The sequence below is a fragment of the Dermacentor albipictus genome, chromosome 1 (assembly GCF_038994185.2).
Source record: "Dermacentor albipictus isolate Rhodes 1998 colony chromosome 1, USDA_Dalb.pri_finalv2, whole genome shotgun sequence".
In the NCBI taxonomy this organism is placed as follows: domain Eukaryota; kingdom Metazoa; phylum Arthropoda; class Arachnida; order Ixodida; family Ixodidae; genus Dermacentor; species Dermacentor albipictus.
The window spans coordinates 11202576-11229789 of NC_091821.1; the positions used below are offsets into that span (position 1 = coordinate 11202576).

At 45.2% G+C, this 27214-nt stretch overlaps 1 protein-coding gene across 6 annotated transcripts in view; it reads right to left on the reverse strand.

Annotated features, from left to right (window-relative positions):
• Window positions 1-27214, reverse strand: part of LOC139060167 (band 7 protein AGAP004871-like) — a 447387-nt gene that overhangs the window by 114123 nt on the left and 306050 nt on the right. For all 6 annotated transcript variants that reach the window (XM_070539099.1, XM_070539121.1, XM_070539127.1 and 3 more), the window contains one exon: window positions 1578-1650. In XM_070539099.1, coding sequence (XP_070395200.1) covers window positions 1578-1650 — 73 coding nt within the window. The remainder of the gene's footprint in view (window positions 1-1577; window positions 1651-27214) is intronic.

Consider the following 27214-nt stretch of genomic DNA (forward strand, 5'->3'; position numbering starts at 1 on the left):
GTTTTTCTTGAGTTCTTGTTTACCGTCTTTATAAAACGCTATGCAATGTTCCGTTTCTTCTTTTTGGAGTCCTTGCACCGAACTTATCTCTGTTTCTCTCAATTTCTTTCTGATCCCTCCGGGTTGTCTATTTGGCTGCCAGCTTTCTCGGCCCCTTTCTTCATTCCGTGTCCACGCATTTGAGGCTCCGATATCTGTCCAATGTTTTGCTGCCCATTTCTTGTGATTCACGTTCCTGAGTCTTTCATGAAAAACTGGCATTGCTCTGCACTTCCCTGACTTGAAAAGCGACCAAACCCTTGTCACGCTGCACTGACCCATTTGGGGTTTTACCGTGGCCGCCTAATAGCTATCAATCTTCCCGCCACCATTTCGGCAACTTCCAGCAGTGACGTGTACTCGATTTTATGCGCAGAACTTTAGCAGTGGCACAATTACTTGCGTATGAACCACTAGCGCAATCTGTTAGCAACGAGTCGGAGCACGCGCAATGACGACGTCTATCTGACTACAGTGAGGCGCGTCCTCAATGGACGAATCCGCTTTAACTACACTTACACGACGGATAAAATTCTGCGGACCAGCATAGCGTAGTTCAGTGCAGCCCAATCACTCCACTCACAAAGACGCCGCAGACGTCGTTCAGGCACATAACGCTCGTCTGGGGACTGAAACAGCAGCGATCCAGCTTTCGGTGCAAATGCAGCTTTAGTGAAAGGATTTTTTTTTTAATTAAGGCAGCTTCTAGTGAAATGCGTGAAGTAGAGTTCTAATTTTAGCGTTGGTTGAATTTTATTAGGCATTTTTTTTTCAAAAAAGAATATCAGTAAGCGCAGCAAAACGTTTTCGATGGGATCCGCAATGTTTTACGCAAAAGCAGAGCTTTGATTGCTTTTCCACTTTTCAACGCAGTCCTTCTGTGTTCGTCAGTGAACACACATTCGATATGTCGCGCTCGAAAAAGTGCGTAGCCGGCGACACTCGGTCGCCTGTTGGGTGACTGTGCTGCGAGTTTCACTTTCGACAATAAACACGTGACCCTGATCCGCTCCCCCATTCATTCAGACGCACTGCCAGAGGCTTTCTCGCTTAACAAAGGGATAAGGTGCATTCTGACATCATACGAGGGCAGGAGTGAAGAAAGTTTGAGGCAACGGAAAAGGCAAACAGGGTTGTTACACAGACCCTCTAGTCATTCGTTGCAGTGAAAAGTGTTATTCCTGGCTCGTATCTATAGGCACTGAAAATATTCTGAAAATCTTAAACCGTTCCATTCTCTGTCGCGCGGCTGGAAGTCTACAGCATGCTGATTATTTTTTTTATTTTTTTACTTAGTTTCAGCTCAAGTGAGTGCGCTCGTTTCGAGCGCTAAACATCACAACGCGCCATCGTGGCGAAGCAGGCGAACTAATCCAGAGCACCCGGACTTCCTGCACACCGAAGGCATATGTGTTGCAAGTGGCGTCATTTCTGCGGTGGCAGCTGCGTTAAGTGCTGTGAGTGACGCTAAAATATCTGTTAGTAGTAGCTTTATGCCGAAAAGAAATAAGGCGGGAGGCGGGGAGTGAACTGCTTACCTGGTCCTTTGGCGCCTCCTTGGACGAGACGACCTAATCTGAAGATGACCGCCCTCTCGTACTCCTGCACAATCTGTGAAGTCAAAAAGAAAGACGCAGTGAGAAAAAAGCTTGTGGTAATGCTAAGCCGGCTTTTCCGACCACTACGAAGTAATAAGATAAAGCAAACCAAACGTTAAGAAACTGCATTTTATTATAATAGGCTTTGAGGTAACGACACCTTTCCCTTGGGAAGAAAGAATAAATATAATTTAACAACGACAACAACTACTACGATATCAATAACAATAACCTCACTTCTTGGCAAATGCACGTTTTGTTTCATGATCAACTCATATCTTTTGTTTTATATGTTTTGTTACTGTTATATAAAATGCAGTTAGCTACACGCTGCAAATTCACTCTAATAATTGTTGCGGGTCCAATCGCTTGGTCCCGTAAATACGACATACGGCTCACGCGCAGATAAGAGCCAATGACTGAGAGCTCGTGTTAGTGATAATATAACCTTATAACTCCTACAGGCACGATTAGAATACATCGTAGTGATTCAGCAGTAAGCAATAAAAAGAAGACCATATGGACGCATTTGTCGTTGACGCGTTTGTAGTTCTGCAGAAATGTTTCCAGCGTTATTTAATTAATTGCTTCGTAACAACACCAACAATGAACACGACACGCGTGTGAGGACTGTTGGCGACGTTGTACGGAATCGCTGCTTTTAAATTGGTGATTCGTCTTCCTCTTCGTTTTCAGTCTTTCAGACCTTTCAAACGTTTTCTTATATCTTCGTATTCAAAACTACTGGAGCAAGATTTCTAATGGTGATCACATTGTAAATAGCGATAAGTAGCTATAACTGCACGATTTAGCGAGGTGGTGGACAGCCCGGTGGGGCATCCCCTTGCTACACCACTTTTAAGAACATGTTGAGCTTGTGGTGTACGTGAGCAGCAGTAACGTTTGGGTGAGTTGCCTTGATTTAAGAGGCTTTTCTAGTGCAATTAAAACTGTAGATGACAGCTTTATTGGGCTAAAACCTTCATAGTCTCGCAGTTGAGTCATCAACCACGGTGAAAGTATTTCCTGTACAGCAAACAGGAGTCTGTCCAGTCGCCATAGTTTATTCGCTAATGTTTTTCCTGCGAAGTTGTCTTTTTCTTTTCTTCTTTTTTTGGTGGGGGAAGAGGGGGAAGGGCTCTTGTACGACGTGGTAAACAATCTCGATTTCAGCACCACATTATCACATTTCAGTTTTTACTCATCGCCGATAAGTCACTCAAGATGTGAAGCATTCAACCTAAACGACCATAAAGAGTGATGTGCCGAGCAAGTGCAAAATTTCGGATATAGCAGTTTTTCTCTCTGTCGTATATGACATTGTTCCATCAGTAAAGCCACAATTGGGGCAGTTGGATATATAGAGCCGTTGATAAACGCGCTGCATTGGAGAAAAACAGGAGTGACTTCTAAACGGGACGGGACACGCACCACACATAGCGCGAAATATTAAATTGTGTTTGTTCGCACTATGTGTCATGTGTATACCATCCCGCCCGGCCTGTATCAAATTCCTGATAAAAACTGCAGTGTAAAAATAAATTTCCCATGATTTGCAACATTGACTTCCTCAAATACCAACAGTCGCCAGAAACGCTAATACTCTCTCTCTCTCTCTCTCTCTCTCTCTCTATATATATATATATATATATATATATATATATATATATATATATATATATGGCATGGTTTTCGACATCGCTAGCACAAACAATGAAACGGGGGCAAAACACAGCACCACTCGAATTATTTTCCGAGGGAACGTCGGGACCATTGTATGAAAACCCCTATAAATATTCACCCTGCTGATACCGCCTCGTCATTTATTGTTGGTCGAGGTTACTTCAGCGTGTGAACCAGTGAGCCGTGTAAAATGAGTATTTCGCATTGATAACATCGATTCCCGTACAGCACCTTCATGGAAAGCAGGCTAACTCATTTAGCTGCATGGAATAAGTAAGGTCACTGTGGTGTTAATTTTGAATGAATTCGACGCGGGAAAACAAACTAATACGGATATTTCACTGCAGAGCAGCTAACTACAATGGGGTTACGTCAATCCAGTGCTTCTTGCGAAGCCGCTTTTCGTAGCCCGGGGGGCTGCCTTCGGACACAAAACTCCGCTAATGTAATTGCGGCGCGTTCGCCGGCGCGCGGTCACCCTGATTAGTGGTGTTGTTAAAGCTGTTTGCTTGCGTTGTCTGTTGACTGGAGCTAATCACCCACGCGATGAGGAAGAACAAAACAACATTACAAGAAAAAACACTGAGATCCAAAGAGAGAATCGCACTGCATAATATAAGCACCTACCAATGCCTTATGCATTAACTGAACCAGCGTCTCATGTTCTAGCTAACTTGGTCGCTGGCATTAGTTTTAGGTACCGCACTTGACAGTGTCAAAATACCACGCACACAAAAATTATCTGAGCTGTTAGACCGCACCACTTTAATAGTTTAGATAGATAGATAGATAGATAGATAGATAGATAGATAGATAGATAGATAGATAGATAGATAGATAGATAGATAGATAGATAGATAGATAGATAGATAGATAGATAGATAGATAGATAGATAGATAGATAGATAGATAGATAGATAGATAGATAGATAGATAGATAGATAGATAGATAGATACATACATACATACATACATACATACATACATACATACATACATACATACATACATACATACATACATACATACATACATACATACATACATACATACATACATACATACATACATACATACATACATACATACATACATACATACATACATACATACATACATACATACATACATACATACATACATACATACATACATACATGCAACGTGAGCGCCTGAGACTCGCGTCAGCCCACAAACAAGTTTTTTGCACTATGAGCAACGAGTGGTGACGCAATATTTAAAAGAAGCAATTTTTTGAAAACTCCGCATAGTAGACAATAAAATATATTTAATTAACTGCAGCATGAAGTACTGTATGCAGTGTGTAAAAAATACAAAAAACACGAGTTATGGAAAGTACGAAAACTACAATGATGATGATGATGCAGATGATGATCGTTATTGGATGTTATTGGCGCAAGGGCCAGGTGTGGTGAAAGAGCGCCAAGAAAAACAACCACAAAAACAATAAAAAGAAGGGGGTCTTTAGAATATATACACATGCTCCCATTGATTGGGGAAGCTTGGTTTCGGTCATGTACGAGTGGCAAGGTATACCTGAAGCGCATATGGAAATTGTTAACTGCTCAAGATCATTGGCGGTGAAACAAAGATGCCAAACAATTATCATATTGTTAGCTCCCCTAACTCATATGTACCTCGCACAAAACCGGAAACGACAAGCTGTCTTTTAACAACTTGTCAATAGCTTTTCTTGCTCTCTTTGTGCGAGATCTGCACCTCTAACCAGATTCCTGTCAGAATCGGTAACGGAAGATAGGTCGTGACTGGCAAGCCACTGAATTAGTTGGAAACATCTTAGTGAAATGGCCTGGCAAGGTGAAGCTGCCTTCTTTTCAAGTCGCATACCAACTTGTCTGCTGATGTGGCAAAGCAAAGTTTTGCAAACCTTGCCCTTTTCCCTCTTGCGCTATTTTACCACATGCCTCGCACTTTCGCTGAGTTGCTTCACAGTAATCTTGCTTTTAACCCCGTGTAATACTAGCAATGTTCCACTACCTTGAAATAAACCAGAGTGATTACCTGAAGAGAGTTCTACCACATAGCAGTTAAGGCAATTAGGTCTCACTGTGCGGAAGGAGGCATTCACAAAAGATTCCAAAGGCCAATTAGGCGCCGTTGGGCTTAAATTTATTTCTCACATTGACAAGGGTCGCCTCCTGGGTACGCTTTGTGTAGGTGTTCTCCGTTCACACTTCGCGTAATTGGCCATAGCAAAGTACTACCCATTAGCCCTTCATTGCCTTGTTGACCTGCTTACACAAGCGAGCTCTTTTATAAGAAGAAATAATATTTTTTCCTCTACAAAGCAAGTTCATTGGGAGTAAGTATAAAATTATTCTGGCGCACTTGCTAAACATAGCAGTGTTGGCACACAGTACTAGCCACTTTTTTTATATATACAGAAACAGCCAAACAAAACTTACGTTCTCAGCAAGAACTCGGTCACTAGCGGCGTGTTAAGTTTTTCGCGTCTAATTTTCTGACTATTCACTCAGACTGAATAGAAATCCTCGTATCGAGAGACCCCATGCTCTCGACGGGCAGAACTGTCTGTTAATTTTTCTTTTTTTTTTTCAGCGGAACAGAAGAACACGGAGCACCGGCTCTATAGGCCATCGCCACGTACGCGGTGCACGAACAAGACACGCGAACAAGGTGGGAGTAAAATATGAATGAAAGGCGCCAGTAGCAGTAAAAAAAAAAAAAGGAATGAAAACACAGCCGTTAAAGCTGAAATAAGATATCGACAAATGTACGTGGAAAAAGACACGACAATAGCGGACAACGATCCAAGCACCCTAACAAAAGTTCCACCTGCAGTGGAACGCGCCAGGTACCGTAGCATAGAAATCCTTAGAAGAGTTCCTGGGCTATTATATTATGCAGGAAATTTATTCTCATTTCCTTTAAGAAAAACATTCTTGTATGCATTTTTATGATAAAATTGACATCGTTGATGAGTAACCTTGAATAAAGATAACATAATTATGAACTGCGATTAGGTATTCACTTTTCACTCAAACGCACTAAGGAGAAAACTGCGTTTAACCGTCGTAAGAAATTACGGAGCCCTTTTCAGCAAAAGTTCTAAAAATTAACTAAATAATGGAGTTCTACGTGCCCAAGCCACGATCTGATTATGAGGCACGCCGTAGTGAGGGACTCCGGAAATTTCGACCACCTGGGGTTCCTTAACGTGCACCTCGTGGGGTCTCACAGGAGTACCGACCACCGCGGGTTGAATCTTAGGGAGCCACAGCAGCGCGTCAGCCGTCAGCCCATAGCGCCGCTGCGCGCGATCTCAGGCCGCAAGGGGCTACCGAGCGACGCACGCAAGAATACAGTATACAGTACCAGTATTACAGGTGCATTATTTTTTTAACGGAACAAAGGGGTGCGGGAAAGGAGGAGTTGTGCTCTATAGGTACTTATGTACTCGTATTTTGAAGAAATGCAATAAACGTTGCGTGCCCGTTGGCACAAAAAGATCTGTACGGACGTTTTTGTGCCAGGCAAAGTTGGTGATATTATCTACGTGTTTCGCTGGCATGACAGATCAGCAAGCGTGAAAACAATGGGAAGTGGCTGCGATTGTCTCCACTTCGTCCTTCTACATGACTTCGAACGTCTTTGTGACATCTTGTATTAGCGTTATTAAAGCCCATTTCCTTTCGCGAATCTGTTATAAGCAAACATTTCGCCCCAAAATAATACCATTCGATTGTTTTTGAGAACGACACAGAGAAAAGTATAATTGGAACAGTAGTAGAATTTGGCAGCTTTCGCTTACTATTCAACTCTGGGCATACATTTGAGCGTGCAGCGTTCTGAATCATTCTGAATCGTTAGTGCTCCACACTTGTTTGGTCATCCGTAGTTGTGCTACATTTATCACTTTCCCTGTTTGGAACACTTTGTTTGAAATGCGTAAAACTTTATACCTGGGCGTTTGAGTCAAAGTATATGGACAAGTGTAGCTCTCGCTACAACGCGACAATATCAACATTCGCGGCTAATGCTGGGCCCGTAATTACAAAGCTTCTTTTACCTAAGTTGCCTTTGCGATTGGCGATCCCAAATGACCTCGATTTCGCGCTCCAGCTACCACTTGGATCTATGTGTGGGTGTGTTCTTTCTGTCCATATTCACTATAAGTTAACTATTCACTATACACTATACGTATACAGAGCTTGGGAACTCGTTAGGCACGTGTGTCCAACATTTGACCCCACATTCCAGGCGTCATCGACTGCCATTTTCAAATACAGGCTGATACGCTGGGCCCGCTTCTAGACTTTTGAAGAAGCGTTGCACGCTGGCGTAACTGGCGACACGGCCAACGCTGGTATAACTTCCCAGGGATACAGGAAAAGCTACCGCGGCTCCCACTCTGCAGAAAGAAGTCCAGGTTAGAAACAAAAGAAACTACGTTGCGGTTCGTGTGCAAAGCGTGCGCATTGGGAATGCTGGTCTTTAGAGGAAGGAAAAGGCGGGGGAAGAAATGTTATATCTTGGGTGAGAGGTAGTTGAAGTTCGCCAGAGGTGGGCTGTGTAATGTGCTGGCCAGACGGACTTCCGCTCTTCAGGAACTTATCGTGCTGCCCAAAACCTGCACGAAACAGCATTCTCAATTTCGCATGCATTATCGGGACCCCAACTTCTGCATTATGAAAGCTGAAGCTATTGCTAGAATAATAGCCAATGTTCACTTGTGCGTTCTAATCTATTGTTGAATTGAATTGAATTCTGGGCCTTTACATGCCAGAGCCGCGGTCTGATTACGAGGCACGCCGTAGTGGAGGGTTCCACACTCCTTATCCCACTTCGCCACTTCCCTGAAAACCTGCGTTGCCACAAATTGGTCCTCCAGTTCGAGCAATACTGAGCCATCCGTCGACTCCTGACTCGGCTACTGCCTTCCTCAGATTAAAGAAAAGATTAAGTGAGATTGAGTGCGATGAGTTCCCCAGCTTCGTTTATGAAAAATCCGTCTTCTCTATAAGGTAACGTTAGCTTGTGATCTCGAAGAACACCCCAGCGTAGATTGCGTATAGGATTACTACCGTACCTAGCCATCGAAGCAGAACGAAATCGCCTATAGAACGTCGAGCTAATGCCACCCTGCTACTGCTGCATGATAGCTCGGAAAATTGTAAATTTATTTTTCCGTACACCAAGAAAACGATTTTAAAAAAAGAAAAAAAGAAAGATAACCACACCACCGGGAATCATATAATTTTACCGAAAAGCCGACGCGCTACGGTATTCATGTTTATATGTGCGGAACTCGAAACTCCGAACGTAGGTAACGACCTAAAGCAGCTACGTCCCCACCCCGAAGGTTTCCCTGCAAACTTTGCGCTAAAGATTTTTTTTCTTGCTCATTATAAATAATCACGTTTAATCCACGGCCGTGCAAGGAACTCGAGTTGCTCCCCGCTGTGTCCTCGGTAGAAAGTTTCCTTCGATCGCAACCGCCGGCGTAAAATAGGCCACGCGGCGAATGGTTCGCACATTCAAAAGAAGCTTTAAAAGCGAATCTGCTTGGAAAAGGGAGGCAGCCCCTTCACCCCGGAGAGCACGTTACGCCTTCTCCCTTCGCTCCCGAAGCCTTCGCATTTATACGTACGCCATAAATGCTGGCCAGGCGCCGGCGCCAGCCTCCACGACTTCCTGCACCGGGCAATGTGTACTCGCTGAACGTGCTCACGCAAAGCGAGAGCCTCTAACCGCCCCAGTCGCCCTCGACCCATGCGGGGCTGCAATGCACTGCATACGCTCCAACAATGCAGGCCCTTATTGGATATCTCGTAAATGAGGTACCATGGTTTTCTTTTAATTATTTTGTACTAACTGAAAATAGAAAAATCAATGATTCTTGCCATCTAGCTTTGGAGCTTTAGCCCGAAGAACTGTCATTATAGGTGAGCTATAACGCCACCGTCTATGAACGCCAGATTGTAGATGCAGTGAGAAGACAGTTCACTTTATATATTTTTTTTTTAAATGCGGAAGCATTACATGCCCCGTTACACGAAAATTCTCTGTTGTAGTCGCCGGCATGACCGAAGAATAGCACCAAAAACGGCCGACGGTAAAGAGTAAAACCACAGTAAGATAAATACCCGAATCGACATGCAATTTCCTAGCTAGGTTCCTGTAAACAGAGAAAATTAAATGTCTTCGAAAACAATATCAGGTAAATTTCGGTCTTGGTGGGAATCTAGCCCGGGCCTCTGCGGTGCGAGGCGAGCACGCTTCCCCGACGCCACGACGGATCCACTGTTCTGCTTGAATGTGTGCCGACCGCGCGCGTCATTGCGCCCGCCACGTCGCAGCCACCTGGCTGACTAAACGCGTGTCCTAGTGCGTGCCTTCGTTGTGCACGTGACGGTGCAGCCAATGGGGAGGAGGTGGCGCCACGTCACGAGCGTATAAAATGAGCGTGTAGAATAGAAAAGCATGATAGCTCAATTGAACGACGCTGAGCGGTCCTTCGAGGTATGAACTCCTCGCGGGCAAGCGAGCGCGCTTAGAAGCTTGGCGCGTTTTAATATGGCCTTGCCGAGGCTCAGTTAAAACGCAAGCGAGAGCTTGCGCAGACAAGGAACGCGCAGAAAAAGAAATACGTTTCACCAAAGCGTCTATAGTGCTTTCGCATTCGCCCACGTAAGTAGTCTCAAATGTCTATGCCGAATTTTTTTTTCTCTTTCTTCAAGATGCCCTGTAAGTCCTGTGACAGGCGATAGCTGCTGTAGCAACTTTCAAGCTTCGTGAGGTAGGCGCACTGAGTCGCCGTAGGATAATAAGGCCAATAAACTTAAATGTTTTCAAAATACACACACACACATACAAAGAAAAACAGACTTAACTACTGTCGAACCCGGGACCTTTACTGCCGCAAATTTGAGCTTCAGCCAACTGCACCACCAGGACATTTGTATACTTGGAGATCTAAGAACATCATGATGAAACGAGGCAATGGTTGCGGTACGCGCTACTTGCACGACGCAATAATAAGCTAGCACTCAGTTGATAAAAAAAAAAGAAAGGTAAGCAATGTCGGCGAAAGAAGGGCAAGAGAGTTTATGTAAGACAAAAAATGTAGCTATAGGAACCAATACTACGACATTTATGGAAGCAGGTATGTTTCTTGTATCGGGGCTGCCTCTACTCCTTTCAGGATGGTTTTTTTCTTGGTGGGCGAGGTGCTGCGGCATGGTCTCACTGAGCACAAAGTCGCTAGTTCATGCAGCTGGCGGAGGCGATGTCGCCGTGTAAATTTCGATAGAGTAGAATTGCAGAGAGCACCATGTTGCCAAGACTTGAGTGGGCCCGAAAGAACCTTTTTCGTTATAATTGATACGGCGCCCTCCTTTATGGCGTCCATCTTTGCCTATAGGTGCAACGTTCGACGTGAAACCTCGTCTGTTTATAGCCATGCCTTATGAAACTGGTTGGACCCGACTAATATTGTGCACGGCTGGGCACGCCTGGCCTTCGCGATACCCTTAATATACGACCAATCATGTGCGTAACCACATTGCTCATTCTTCTATAGTTCGCCGATGCGTTGCGTTCTATACTCGTTTGCACGACAGACCCCAAAAAATTCTGTCTCTCGTCGTCATTGGTGCCCTGTGGTTCTCGTTTACATTGAAGTGCTGAAAGAGTGCAAAGTACAAGTGGTAGAAACACAGTAATGATCATAGGCACTTTGCGCTGTGCTCGAAAATCCACGCGCGCTTCACACGATTACGTAGAAGTGCGTAGATGGCACCTAATGTGAGGTATACGCTTCAGAGTGAGCTATTTGCAGGCGTTCCATATAGCCCTTAACGCTGGCAGTAACACACACACACACACACACACACACACAAACACACACACACAAACACACACACACACACACGCACACGCACACGCACGCACGCACGCACGCACACACACACACGCACACACACACACACACACACACACACGCACACACACACACACACACACACACACACACACACACACACACACACACACACACACACACACACACGTCTAACATTGGGTAAATGCGGCACATGGATCAGCGCTGCCGCCGTCTTTTCGAAACCGCCTTTCCCAGCCAGTGATGTACTCGTCGAATGCGAATAAAGGGGATGCAGGGCGATTTGGAGCCACTTTAAGAAAAGAACAAACAAAATGATCCCCAGGAGCCAATAACCAAAGGGATGTGTGGAAGATCGCTGGGCGCGCGCTCAGTGTGCTGGCACGCGCCAAAGCAGCCTCCGTTGGCTTTTCAAATCGATAAAATGTCCGTCGCTGCCCCCTTTTTTTTCTCGTCCGCTTTTCCTTAGCGCCCTCCACACGCATCTTCACTATACTCCTCGTAAAAGCACACCACGCGTGTGGAGCGACGCCTCTGCGACGCTCCCAGAAAAGGAATCGCCGGCTGTCTTTTCTATAGGCGCCCCTTTTGGAATCCTTTGGATCTCAACAAAATTGGAGGCAAGCTCCGGATGGAGCACTGTTGCTGCTATATAGTTTGGTGCGCATTTTCTTACTTGGGCAGGATCCCGCTTCTTCCCTTCGTCACACTTAGAAACCAGTCGGTGCCGCTTGCATTCACCCAAAAGCTGGAACGCCCTATTCGTTTTGAGCCGCTGCAGACCCCCTACCCACGGTTTACGCGTACCACGCGCGACTCTGATAGCGCGCGCAGGGACTAGCTCGACAGCCAAACAGAGTTTCTGCCAACATTCGGGAGGCCGGAGCCGCACTAACAAGCTCAACCCAAGTTACGTTATGTCAAGAGAGAATATGTATGCAAAAACACAACACTAACTGCAAGAGCAACAACAAAAAGGAAAACTAAAGGAGGGAACAAATGTCCTACCCCTTACCAAACAGCCTAGCATCCCAGCTCTAAGTATACTTCTCACAAAAAATAGAATAGTGATAAGGAACTTACTGCGATGTAAGCAGCAAGACAAAACTATTTAGGCGAGGTAGCTGCTGAGGGCTCTCTCTTCGGCTGAAACATCTCACATGTGATAACAATGTAGTAGAAACATGTATGTACAGTGGCGACATGAGATGGGGTCAACGTACAGAAACAGAAAATTAATAAATGCATTAATTTATTTTCGTGCTGTCAAGGTCAATAGGCACTACAGAGAATCACAGAGAGGGACTTCGCTGGAATGACAACTGCGCATGCTGTACTAGCATATTTAACAGAACCGTCAGTGTAATCCTGTTGAAAAAAACGCGGGAAACAGAGACTGAGATACACAAAACACTAGTGTTGACTATCAATTGGAGGTTTATCGGACGCGCGGAAACATATACATGGAAAAAGGTGGGACGCAAGGAAGATAGCCAACGTCGAAAAAAACAACTAAAAACTCCTAAGGCTATGACATTATCACCCACTAAGAGAGCTACGGCCAGCCGGCAACTAACGTAAACTGCATGATCAGTATATATACGGAGTCGGTTGCTGCGTACCTCATATAAAAATTTTAGCATTGCTTGTTTTAACAATACAAATGGCATTCCAATTTGTCTTTAGAAATCAATATCAATATATGATGCGTGAGGGGTTCTACGGAAACGGACCTTTCTGCACTTCGAGTAGCACTCGAATTTATTCTTCAGGAGCCACCTTGTGGCTGAATAATTTTTATCTGTGACTCGAAAGCAGCTCTTCAAGGTATTCAAAGTTGCATGCATCGCGGATCTCATCAACCACTTGTGTCAGATGTAAGAAATTTACACCATCGAGCAACAAAAAAGGGGACACGATATACTTTATCAGTGGTTGCCAGCACGCTGTGGTGTCAGCGAAAACAATTGCGCCGACCAATCCGCCAATTCTGCGCATGAAAGTGGCAGATATGTGTTAGTTCCACGGGCAATAACTGAAGTAGCAACTACACTTCGTCTCATGGCAGTAGATAGTGTGGAATTCGACAAGTTCCTCGAAGAGTGGCTTACATTCACTGGCTGCTTACTTGAACACCGGCTATACGCCTGGGCTACCAAGGTGAGAAAAAACCCTGATGTGTCTGCTGTGGCATGATCGTTTATAAGTGGACGGGCCAATAACCCCATTTCTGACAATTTGTAGCTCTGAAAAACAATCTCACTTCTTCTGTGCGACTGTCCACGTTATAGTACGGAGAGGCAAGTGCTATGCACGTCGTTAGATACACTGAACAACGGGACACTACAAAGCAAAAAAATACTTGGACTATGGTCACAACGGACGTGCGCTTCAAAGGCAGCAGGGAGCTTGTTCGCTTCTTGCCATCTACAGGGCAGCGGGATAGGCTGTGATAGTGACGTGTGCTGACTCAGAATTTTGTGCGCCGATTTCTGTATCGATATCCATCTTTCTCCCTTCATATTTCTTTAACTCCCTTTTCCCCGTGCAAGGTAGCAAAACAGGCTTTTTCTGGCTAACCTCCCTGCCGTTCCTTCGTTTCTCTCTCTGTGTATGCAGAGAGGGAGTGATACCATACTCTATCAGCAATAGAATTTTATTTGGCTTTTTGCCTGCTGTACCTTTTAGTGGTGCGGGCTTCCCCATTTTATTTTAATTTATTTTTGTTGTTTGGGGACCTACAAAAGCAATAGAATTCTTGCAGGCGGCAACATTTGTGACAGCAGCGATATACAGGCGCGAATGTGCATGGCTCCAGTCACTGCTTGCTAGGTGATAAAATAACCTAATATAGACAAATTGCGAGACCGACTTGGAAGTGATGACTATGCAAGATGAAACACAATTCGGTGGAAGGAAAAGCTACTCTCCTAAAACTGGATTTGTCGGAAACGATTTCATGGAGCATGTAGAAATGAGAACATTGACGGCACAACGATAAGCTAGGTAAACCAAGGTTGGCCTTCAGTGAAGAAGCGCTGGCGGTAAGCTATTATTTAGGCAGTATAAAACCAACAGGCCGCTTTTATATAGCTTGGTGAGCGTGGGCTATCACCGCATTTGTAGAATTCCCAACAGACGACGCGTACTTATTAGCTTGGAACAAGTGACCTGCAAAATCAAAGATTCTGACTGTATGGAAAAGAAGGAAAATGATACTGCGGATAAAATCCTATGCGTGGACAGTAAGAAACCAAGACTTCCACCAGTAATCCGAAAAGGACGCGGGGCATGAACTAAATGGGGAAAAGACTCGTTAAAAGTGTTGCTGTTAATCATGCAAACTGTCCAGAACAGATTTGCTCTAAGGACATCCAACCCTGCTTCCGAAAACGGGCCGCGTTGATCGTAACTTGACTGCGTACTGTCTAGAACAAGGACGACTATTTGAATGAAGTATGAAACAAAAGTAGTTCGCGAACGACATAAGCGGCTGCGCGTCAAGAACAGAAAAGAAATGTCTTTTTTTTTTCATGCCATGTTTGGGTAGCAGTCTGTTAGGGTACGGACACAAACCTTCCACAAAAGAATACCCTCGATTAAGTCCTATAATGGCAAACTGACGCTATAGCGCATTGCAATTTGATTCGAAATACCATGCGGGTGCACGAGTTTATACTCCAGCTCCTCCTGACATGGGCGTCGATGCAGTGTGAAAAGAGCCTGTGACGCTTTCGCGACGATCGGGGAGAGCGGGACGCAAGCTCGCGCGGAAGCAGGTAAGAATTGACCAACCTGAGGACTATGAGTGATGACTCAGGGTGAATGCATTGCACAAGTCGTTGTTACAGTATCTGCATGAGAAGGACCTCCATGCTTATTTATAATTTCAGTTCCACGTTAGGCTACGTGGCAAGCCACGCGAAAAATAAGAAACAAATATGTAAGTATAGAACCCACCGAAAATTAGTGTCCAAAGTAAGTGAATAAGCTTAAACGGACCGTATAGAAACTAAATGAACAATCTAGCGTTATTATAAAAGTGTACTAAATACAGCCCTCACAAAAAGTGTTTTATGGTGGCGGCAAAAATTATCGTTCACGTGTTCTCGAACAGGAGATGACCGTGTAACGATGATAGTGCATCGACGATGGAGCGACAACGATGGAGGCAAGGACGGCGCAACGGCGATGACAGCGTAACCGAGTCAGCATGACGAGACAAAAAGAATCGCGACAGCATGTCGACGATGACACAACGGCTGCGCACCTGTATGTTCTTAGCCGCAAGTTTACTCAACGGATGAAAGGCCACATATAGTACTCACACCATTCGCTTTAAAACTGTGCGGACCCCACGTTGTGAGGGAGTCGATTTATGCGAAAAGTGTGGTGAGTCGGCAAGGCGAAAACGGCGCACCTCGACAAGAGGCGCACAGCGCACTTTGGCAACGAATGTGTCCCGCGACCGTCAGCGAAGAAAAGCGACACAGAGTCACCACCCATCACAGTATGTAAACCTTCGGACGCCATAAAGCCCCCGGACAACAGAAAGTGCCTCTCAAAGTGCTAGTGCATTCAGAGATGAACGCGCTCTGTTTGTTCGGTTTTGATAGCTCTCGTGCAAGAGGACGAGAAACAGCCTCTCCGACCTCCAGCACTGCGGCAAGCATTCCTTCTCGTCCTCCTCCGTACGGCGCCAATCTCACGCAAAGGCGAGAAAACCCGGCCGCAAACCAACCAAGAAACTGACAGGGTGGCCAAAGAAAAACTATTCGCTTTAGAACGCAGCAGGCCGGCTGCCGCGCTGATCCCCTGCTAAAGTCGAATGTCCAATATTTCGTTGAATCTACGCTATTAATTCGAACGGAAAATCTCCCTCTTGACTTATCGTTCTCTACCATGGCTTATCGCGTGTAGGATGCGACGTAAAGTGAGGAAAAAAAGGGAATAACTGGTCTGGCTGCGCAGGAAATGGCTCAAAGCGCTTAGCCCCCTTTAATCAGCGCAATTCGGGGGCTTATGTAGGGATTAGCCTTAATCTGTCGCAGTATGCCCGTGCCCGTGCACGTTGGCTGTTTGAAATATCACAGTGATGTCATGGTGTTAAATAGGTGATACCATAGTGCCATAAATTCGCTCCTCGTCTGTTCTTCTCTTGTCGCGCTATAGATAAAGCAGATATGATAACATTGTGATTCCACTGCGATGCCTCGCAACAACCCGCCACGTTTAGCACATATCCACAACTTGATGATGTTTTCGATCCCTTGCGATATTGGAACCGATACTCGTCACTATAAAAGATGGTGCAAATAATTATTCGTCGTGCTTAGGAAAAATATTGGGTTCATTTAGCCAGTGAACGTCTACTGAGCGCAGTAGAAAAAAGAAAACCACCAACTTTTCTGCATGCGGGAGGGCAAACTGCAGCGTTTGTCGAGACGATAAAAACGGAAGTTTCCACAGTGCCGATTCAGCGGTGAGAGTAGCGTACCGTGCGACGGCTACTCATTCATGCTGATTTGGCGACAACGTTTCCGTGAAAGCACACTTGAACACTATCATGATCGACAGGTGTTACACGTTGGTGGCAGAGACGAAAACGAAATTGTCGGCATCAAAGCGCGTCATGCAGTCATTGCCAAATTTGGGTAAAGTGGGAACATTTGTGGTGCGTGAATGACAACGGAAATCAGTTCTCCGCGAACAATATTTGAACCCGCTCTGGTTGCTCAGTGGCTATGGTGTTGGGCTGCTGAGCACGAGGTCGCGGAATCGAATCCCGCCCACGGCGGCCGCATTTCGATGGGGACGAAATGCGAAAACATCCGTGGTACTTAGATTTAGGTGCACGTTAAAAAAACCCCAGGTGGTCCTCCACTACGGCGTGCCTCATAATCAGAAATTGGTTTTGGCACGTAAAAACCCCGTATACCTTAATTTAATTGTAACAATATTCGAAACTTTGTGAAAGGAAACGGAGTTGAACAATTGACGATATCGGTCTAAGCAAACTCGAGACGTGGAATGACATGGGCGCTGCATGCGGTGAGTGCACTTAAGTACCAACCAAACCTATGTGACGCGATCATCAAAGACATTAAGAAAGCAATTTGGCATCCCTGGTATAGACCCATACTATACAGAAGAACTGTACGTTTGTACGCAGTGACTGCGCACCCCTCCTTCAGCGGCATGTTGTCGGCGTACTTGTCAATACAGCTGCACTAGAAAACATCGGCAGTTTTCACTCGAGTGACTGTAGTACATGATATATGCAAATGCAAGCATAAATTCGTTGTATTGGAAGTCCGATGTCACGGGAGATTTGCCAAGGGGTCAGATTCGATCTGTGTCATGGATAGTGTTTAAGAGAGAGAGAAACAACTTTACTGAGCCGAGCTCGACATCTTCTTAGACGCCGTCGATGGGAGTGGTTCCCTCTTCACGGGACCCATATGCTTCCCTAGCCGCCTGGCCCCTGGAGATCAGGACGAGCTGGTCTTCCAGGGCGGTGCTGGTTAGCAAGGTCTCCCATCGCTCGGTAAGGGTGGATGAGGGATGGGGTAGGGTAGCGGGGCAGGTAAGAGGTGGGGGGATCGCCTTGATGAAATCGCATACTCCAATGACGTGTTGGAGCGTGCCTAACTGAGTTTTGCAGAAGTTACAATCCTCCTCGTACCTTTCCGGGTACATCTTGTTTTGAAGGTAAGGGTGCGGGAAGGATCCTGCCTGTATTTGCCTGTAGATCACTTGCTGTTCTCTGCTAAGCGATTTGTGAGGATCGGGGTAACGGCGCCTCTCCGTCTTATAAGTGTTTAAGACACTTGCCACGTAAGTGCACTTGTCACGACTGCATTGGCTGCTACGCATTGCAGCTGAGCATGAGCGCCATTGCTTTCTCCTTTCGCTTGCCATGGTATGGTTCTTTCCGCCCTCCCTTTCCGCATACGTGCGTGCATGCGTGCTATTCCCATTTACATCCGATAACCCCCCCCCCCCCCCCACCCCGTAACTGCCAAGCCACCGTTCTCGAAAGGCTTTGCGGCCCTTTACTGGCCTTTAACTGGAACACCTTTTGTGTGAGTGTGTCTCCATGTGTGCGTGTTCCTTTTTTTTCTTTTATTAGCGTTTTCCTCTCTGTCATCTTTCCAACCCCTATCCCCCATCCCCAGTGTGGGGTAGCGAACCGGACACTCATATCTGGTTAACCTCTCTGCCTTTCCTCTTCATTATCTCTCTCTCTCTTTCCACATGGAGAATAATCGGGCGCGAAATTGCGGTTGCTGCTATTGTAGTTACTTGCGGTTAAATGCATGTCAGCAGTTCTAGTATGTGGGTTATCCATGCTTTTTTTTTTCAATGAATCAATGTGCGAACATCTCTGGGATTGTATTAGCGGGAGATCTATGCGTCCTACTATTCTCATTGCTCACTATTGCTTTTTGCCAGCTATGTCTTTCTCTTCCGTTTTGCTGAACATCTGGGGCCGAGTTCCGAAAGTTTTTTGTTCGTGAATGATCTTTGCTATTGACCAGCCGTCTTCGCTAATACCATATCCAGCATCAGGATTGGTTAGCATCTGTTATAAAAAATTCTTGCGAAACAGTCCTTTTTTTTAAATATGGGATTTTGATCTCGACTGCAACTAGGCGAGCAGGTCCTGCGAGGACGCAGAGATCCTCGTTTCGCTTCTCGCTTTGAGCATTCCTGCAATGTGCGAAAAAAAAAGAAGAATGTGCGTAGCTTTGATGAGTGGGCGCAAAGACACACGCACATGTAGCCTGTAACAATCTCTGTCTCACCCCCATTTCACTCCCATTATTGCCTGAGCACCGCGTGCGTGCGCGAGCTCACCGCAGCTTTCCTCCCTTTCACCTCCCTCTCTCTATCTTATTTTTGTATTCCCTCTTTCCCGTCCCCCACAGCGGCCTAGCCAACCAGAGGCAGTTCTGGTTAACATCCCCTTCTCTATTTATTTCCTCCTCCTCCTCTTCCCAACCAGTTATGTTAAGCACTTTTTGTACCATACGAGATTTTGTACACACGACTTTAGTAAATACAGAAAAAAATCAGATGGGCAGACGGAAAGGTTAGCCATAGTAGCATTCGGTAAGAAATTCTATACAAAGATAAGACGACGAAGGTCAAGCGACGTGAGCCACAGACGAGTTTTTTCAGCAACCCATCCCTTCAAAAGGCACGTAATAAAGATTCGACACTCACCCGCCATGATTGCTTAGTGGCTATGGTGTTGGACTATCTGTCCTGTCTGGCTCGTTCCTTTCTCTCTTGTCTTTGTCTTCGACCCATAACCCCCTTCCCACTGCGTAGGGTAACAGGCCGAACGTGCGTCTGGTTTACCTCCGTACCTTCTTTCTCTCTCTCTCATCAACCTCATTATGCTCATTATCATCATCTTCATCATTACCAGGTGCATCTGCTTTGTATTGGTGTCCTTATGCTACAATCCATTTTCCCCGACAATTACGCAGGTAAACTGCGCTGCGCCGAAATACGCACCAGAATAAATCATTTGCTTCAATAAAGAACTTTATGTAGTTACATTCATGTAGAAGGTACTCTCTTTCTTTTTTTTTTGTCTGCACAGCAAGTATCTGACCACGGGTTTACTCAAGGGAGCATTTCCTAGCTCTCGCATCATCTGTCAGTGAATTGAAGCGACCCGCGTCCTTTCAGAAGGTTCGTTTTAGAATGCCATCTATAGTTTTCGTTTCCTTCACTTCGTCACTTGCAGATTTTTTTGTCATCTACTTTTTCAAATTGCCGTTTCCTTCTTCTTTATTTTTTCGGCAGGCGTAAGAGTGGAAGGACTAATAAGCAGAGTAACAATCGTACTCCGCTTCATCGATTCAGTTCGTTGCATACTGAATAAGCAAGAAATACGACGGTGGGTTGCCTTGGAAACGGCTATCTGAAATTCATTACTATAATTGCACGCAGCATGCAGAATTTAAAAAGGAATGGGGAAAAAAGGAAATGAAAAATTCATAGTGTACACAGCGCACTCTGCCAGGCACTTCGGTAGTTTGGCGGTAGCGAATCGGTCGTTCTACAGTGATTAAGGCCGGTACCTAGTACAGTCCGTAGATCCTTAAAGAGACGCGAAGTATTAAACGACAATATCTCCTGAGATATCCTGACCGTCCAGTTGTCCCCATCTGCGTCATCGCTGGGTACAGCCAGTATAGTGGCGTCGTATATGTACACGGTGTTTTGCGCAACTTGAAGCAAGAATTCTATAAAAGTGTTTAACCGCTGCTGAATGAAACTAACAGCATATGTGTTTTGTGGTCATGTCGCGCTCTTTAGAGTATTTTTTTTATATTCCGCTTATTCAGATAATTAACTAAGATGAATTTAGCTAAAATTTTAATTCTCAGTTTAGGGCTAAGTGGGTTTCGTTGCGTTGTAGAGGGGGTTAAAAAACGACCGACCCAATTTTTTTCGGCAACGTACGTGGTGATATTGTTCGGCGTGTAAAGAAAGCCTTTGAAATATGAGATAAAACCACGTGACAGCGCTCGTGCGCTACCGCATTGCAGCGCTCTCAACCATGCGTCGAGCCTATCGCTTATCAAAGACGGCGGCCTGTATTTTCCGTATGCCACCTGCCAAAGAAGCTGATGCACTGAGAAGCCGATGCCTAGAGCCGCAGCCGCTCACTTCGCCATCACTCTAAAAAAAGTTGGTCCCCTTTAGGGTGTATATTTGCCATACAACGACAATCGTCATCTGTCTTGCCCGCATTTCCTTTCTTTAACGCTGTGAACGCGGTACTTCCAAGTCACGAACGGCATGCACGTTATAAGCATGACAGAGCATTTTCGGCAGGGAAGTCACACGCGCAGCGTTTTCAAGAAAGAAAGCGCAAGCAAGAAAGATGACAATTGTCCTTGTGTCACAAATATGCATGCCAAAGGGTGCAACTGTTTTTATAGTGATCACTGTAAAAATGTTTAGTCTTGAGGGTGTTTTCTTGTCGCACTGGCAACACCCTCACCGTTAGGGCCTTACAAAAATTTGTAGATAACGACAACAGAGCTCTAACTAGACGTGTGATGACAAAAGACGTAGCTGAAAACTATATAATCATTCTGACAGCCTTGGGCGCAGACAAATCGCTGACAGGAGAGTTTCATATCTCTCCTTTCGGAATTTTCTAGTTGGTTATTACTGTACACCCGAGGCTGTCAGAATGATTACATAGTTTCAACTGCGTCTAGCTAGAGCTCTGTTGTCCGCCTCTATACATTTTTGTAAAGCTCTAACGGTAACCGTGTCACCAGTGTCACAAGAAAACACCCTTAAGGCTGCAAACATTTTTATAGTGCACGGTCCGCGCGCACGTTTCTTTCGCAAAAAGCGCGGTTGAGAGCACTGCGACACGATAGCGCATGGACGCCGTCACGTGATTTTCTTTAAGCTGCGACAAAAAATCACCACGCAGCATGCATGTTGCCACAAAAAATTGGATCGGTCGTTTCTGAATTCACTCTACAAGGCAACGAAACGAACGCACTTGGCCCTAAAGTGAATATAAGACATTTTTCATAATTCATCTTAGTCAAATAACTAGCTAAGCGCAATATAAAAAAAATACTTCTAAGGAGCACCACATGACGGCAAAGCATATGCCATTGGTTTCATTCAGCTGCGGCTAACCACTTTTTTTAATGTTTGGTTCAAGTTACGTGAACCACCCTGTATATCTAAAGGAATGAAAATGAGCAATAAATATCGGGCACAGTATATGGACCACAAAAAGTTTTTTCTCGCAAAAAGTACTTGAATGCGTTCAGTAAAATCGCAGTAATTGGCAGTCAAACATCGCCTATGATCCCATTCGCGGTGCTTCCGTTCCATCTTCGGTGCCTTGCACTGCGAAGGCTACGGCGGCCTACTGGATGTCACCGGGGCACGCAGTTCAAATTTCGTTTTGGATGTTCACGTAGACGCCATTATTTCCTATTATGGCACCTACGACGCGCCAAACGCGGTTGTCCTCAGAGATCTGCAGTGCGCTCAGCGAGCGGGCTCGTCGCGGCACTCCGCGGCGGCCACGGCATCTACGCTACGTAGTAGACAGCAGCCAAGGTATAATGTAAACCGGTGGTGAAGCTTCCATAGAAGCCCACATGTCAAGGAAGTGGCAACTTTTTGAAACCGTCGCCGTTTACGTATCGGGGGACAACCAACAGCAAGCAAAACATAAAAAAAAAACTTTGAAAGTGGCGTCCCAACCTGAAATGGCAGTGACGTCAAGATCTTATGCTGCTTCATGCGAATGTTTTAATTTCTTTAGCGTCCGGCACTTCGAACGCTACACCAGCAGTTATTTTTTTTCTTTTGAGGCTGAGGCAAGCTGGCGACTCGCCTCAGCTGAAGCGCCAGTGTGTTATTAAACTACAGGAGTGGCGTATGTCTTAATGTGAACATAATTAGGCTGTTATGGACGGCAATTGCTCCAGTAGGTTCCTCAGGAAGGTGAATGAATACGATGGAAATAAATGACACTGCCACAGAGGTTTCAAAAGCAAGTTCGCTTGTATTGGTTAGAATGAAACATGCATCAATGGATGAAAAGTACTATGACAAGCGCACAGTCGTAATGTATAGCAACATATGCGAAACCATTTCACATGGTCATTCGTGATTCCGTGCGACACCATGTGTACATATCGAACAGTTATCAGACAACATTGCCCCACATTATCATTTAGAAAACATCCGGCTTACTAATCTTGCTGCCCGTCGGGCACTTGGAGCCTGCGTTACGGAGAATAAACAAACAAAGCACAACGTGTCTTCGCGGAGCGTTCGGCATTTATCGTCCGGACGAGACACAGCGCGTCGGACGTCGCAGCGTGAACTTGCAAAATGGCAAAAAGCCTCCGCACACACCTTCCACCAATGAACGCCATGTGCTAGGTCACACAAAATTTGAAGTAAAGCGCCCGCCACACTTTCAACAAGCATGCAAGGAAATAAAGAAAAACTCGGATGAGACCGCCTCTCGCCGCGCCTATGTGAGCAACGCCATTCCGCACGATACAATAGCTGGTTTGCAGAGTCTTGCCAAGTCTTACGCCAGAATCGCTGGTTGGTAGGAGTCACCAAGAACCACCTAATAGATTGTGAAATAGAAAAATATTGACATTTGTTGTTTTAGCACAGCAAACGTATTTGAAACGGAATATTTACTCGCGTGACAATATGCTGATTAAAAATTTCCGATAATTTATTTTTTTCACATCGGTTTTTTTAGTTTCAGCTTGCATGTGGTCTGTCCTTAAGTTTCGCGTTGTGATAGCCCAGTTGAGCGTTCAAACGTAGTCGAAATTAGCGAGACCCGACGGCTACAGCAGCGATAAGCAGAGTGGCCAAAGTGTAACTCCTACGCGGGCGGCCGCGGCCGAGCGTGAGCAGACGATAGCCGGTTCCTTCCCGAAGGGCGTAATTCTTATCGAAATTCAAAACGCAGATTTTCGCTTACTTCAGCCTCTTTATTAAACAGAGTCAATAAATGCATACAGCAACAGTAGGAAGAAACTCACTGATCCAAACACCCTTATCGATTGATTTCCGGCTTCTATATGACGACATATAGCAGCCGTAAAAGAGTGAGGAGAAGGCTGTTGTTGAAAACAGAGTGTTTGAGAAAAATGTGACTTCGAGCTCCGCTTGTGAGCTACACGCGCGGCGCGCGACTGCAAACATTTTCCTCAAACGTTTTGAGCAGTGTATGCTACCGCTGACTGTGTTTCTTCACCAAGCCCCAGGGGTGGATCAGTGCCCCTTTAAGTTGTCGAAAGCCAAGGACACGGAGTAACCAGGGACTAATAGAAATATGAGTGAGATCAAGTACGGATTCTTCGAAACAAGGCTCTTGCAGTGGTGGACTGACTCAAACGAAGTAGTTTTGTCAATAGGGCCCGAGAGTCTTGATGGCAAAGGGGGAATTACTGCGCTTCATTTACTGCTTTTATGGTTGATGCTGATTTGGGAACCCTTACATACAAGCGAACACTTCTGCTGTGGATAACTTGCAAGCTTTGGTATTGGGTATCCGGTGGTGACATTAGCAGTAGTTGGTGTAGGACCCGGCTTACAACGAGTGCGCGGTGCAGCTTCAGCACAGAGGCGGGATGTCTACGCCAGTGGACACCAACGATGCACGTTTAGTGCATTCAGCCTTTCTAATGACGATGCTCCAAGGTATTCCCGATTATGCGGAACCTCCCTATTCCTCGGCTACATTCTAAATGACCTGTTCCTTCTAAGTAGGCTCGCATTCACTGGTGCTGGATGATTTAGAAGCAACGTAGCAGGACCACCTACAAGTTTGCACGGATGGATCGATCAGCACAGATTCAGATAGTTGGGCTGCTGCATCCTCACTTCAGTCCCTCGGCTCTGGCTGGGTTGGACGGCTACACAGCTTAGTTGCGTCGACAGTCGCCGAGGAAGCCGCATTAATTGTTACAATGCGGAAACTAAAGGGATATCGTGCCCAAAATGTAGTCCTTCTTGCCGACACAAAGTGAACACGTCTTTAATTATCGCGTGGCCTGCCGTCAAACTAATTCTGTCGACAACCTCTAGACCTGTTGAAAGACTTGAAAAAGAAGGGATTTGTGATCAAATTTCAGTAGAAACATTCACATGTTGGTCTTTCCGGAAAATATAAAAGATGATTCCATCGCACGTGCAGCGCTGTGAAGACCCCCACAAGTGAAAGTACCTAAAGATTTCTAACTAATCGTAACAGAGGAGGCCATTTGCTGTCATTTTCGAAAGCTTTGGATAGCGCCGTGCGAGTCCTGTGCGATCTAAAGGCTAACCTGTCCAGAGGCCTCACTAAGTTTTTGAATGAGAACGGGTTGAGCGTGCAAGCCAGCTTGGTCATTTAAGATTGGGAGCGCGTATTCCCCTCTCTGTGCAGACTGCGGCAAATTGGGCGTTGTGGAGCCCCTCTTATATGGTCCTGCCGGCGTTATATTGCGTAGCGAGACGTACTACTTGATGCCATCAGGAGAAAAGGAATTCCGCACGATTCAATGCAACATCTGGGGTTTTCAGAAGGCCACCATATCATCGAAGATAAATATGTCGCCTTCTTTTTATGCTTCTTCGAGGCATTGGACTTACAGACGGTTGGTGGCAAACTATATACCCTGAAAGAGGTGGTACAAGCAGAGCTATTGCTGGCCTCGACTTTCAGGATAAATTAGCCTAGTGCAACGTAAAAAAGAAACACCATCACCACCACCGCTAGTATACGGGCCCTCAAGTATAAGGTCAGTTGTGACTGGACATTAAGGAGTGGCGAAGTTGTCGTACACGTTCTTTGTTCGGTCACTAAGCCGCTGTATAGTTTTGAGAGATCGACGCGCATGAAAGGACTGGAATCGGGGTCGGTATTCAAAAAGCAGTTCTTGCGCTTGAACAGTTCTATAGGAAAAGGCGTCAGCCAATCATGATTGCGAGCGTACTATTTACGCAATTTTTTCCTGATGAAAGAAATAGTATTTTAGCACACAGCTATCGCTCTCTACCCTTACGGCTACAACCTTCACCACCTGCTAGCTCTGTGGCACCGCGCATGCAACTGCTATAGTGGCAGCACATCTTAGCTAACGCGCTCTAGGAATTCAGCTGGTCGGTACGATAACAGCAAGCTGTAGAGGTGTGGTAAAACTGCCTAATACATTTTTTACTACGCATTGAAGCTAGCTCTTATATTGAGTTCGTCGGTCTGCAAAGATTTTTTCTCCACAAAGCTTACGACATTAACAAAAGCAGAAACAAAAAATCGGCAAATCCCAAGTGTGAAAATCGTTATGCATTATAGCAAATGTAGAAATTGGTTATAAGGGAAGTTTTCTTCCATGTTTACTGAAATTTTGTTGTTGCTGAGGTCTGACATGGCTCACAATACTGATGATGATAATGGTATACCTTCATAAGATGGGTAGTTACCCACTATGGAGAATGGACCATGAATCGGTTGGTTGTGCGCACAGCTAATGAATTCAGAAAAATTACCTTGAAAAGGTAAAACTGTGAATAAAAGAGCAGTACGTAATTGAGAAGGGAGACCAAATGAATGGGAAAATATATTTTTAGAAAATTTTAAAGAGAAATATTTATTGAAGAGTTTTGAATGGAAGGAATTTAGAAAAAGTTTAACAGGAAGAGTAAGAAAAGTGATAATTACCATGATATATGCTTTGTTACTTGAATAAAATCACACACAGCATCAAACATTTTCCTGCGTAAAGCTCAGTACCGAGGTCCCAAGAAAGAGTAATACTCCAGCACTTAAATTCACGTTTAGATTACTAAGCGGCGTTTAGAGAAGCCACAAAAGCGCTGCTGCGATTTCTGAAAGCTACTGGACTGAGTGACCGTTTGTGATCCGGACTCCTCCACATCACTGACAGTAATATGGAGGAGATAACTGTGACCACGTCGGTGATATCCACAGTGGACTTTATCTTCTTCTCTTAGTCTTTCGCTCCCCTTTTCCCTTCCGCCAGTGTAAGGTAGCCAACCGGGCTCAGTCCTCGTTAATCTCCCTGCCTTCAATTTATCATTCTCTCCCTCTCTGTCTCTGTGGAGAAGTATTTTCTTTCTATTGTAAACGAGGGACAGGTTTAAAAATAATGATCAATAGATCAAATTTCCTGTCAGTATTGGCACAAGTGCGATATCGCCAGACGATACCTGTGTAAATACGGGTTTAGTGAAAGAATATGGCATCGTAATCTAGTAATCATAGCCTCCGTTAGCCTCCGGATGGACACCCTAATTTTTTTCACAAAAACATGAGGTGTCGGAATTCTGTCATGGACGATATTGATGATTCGATAGGATCTCCACGTGGGGAAAAGTTTTGGTACCTAATCACTGTGATGAACGCCAATACTAGGAGAACACAAATTATTGGTCCAGTCAGGGA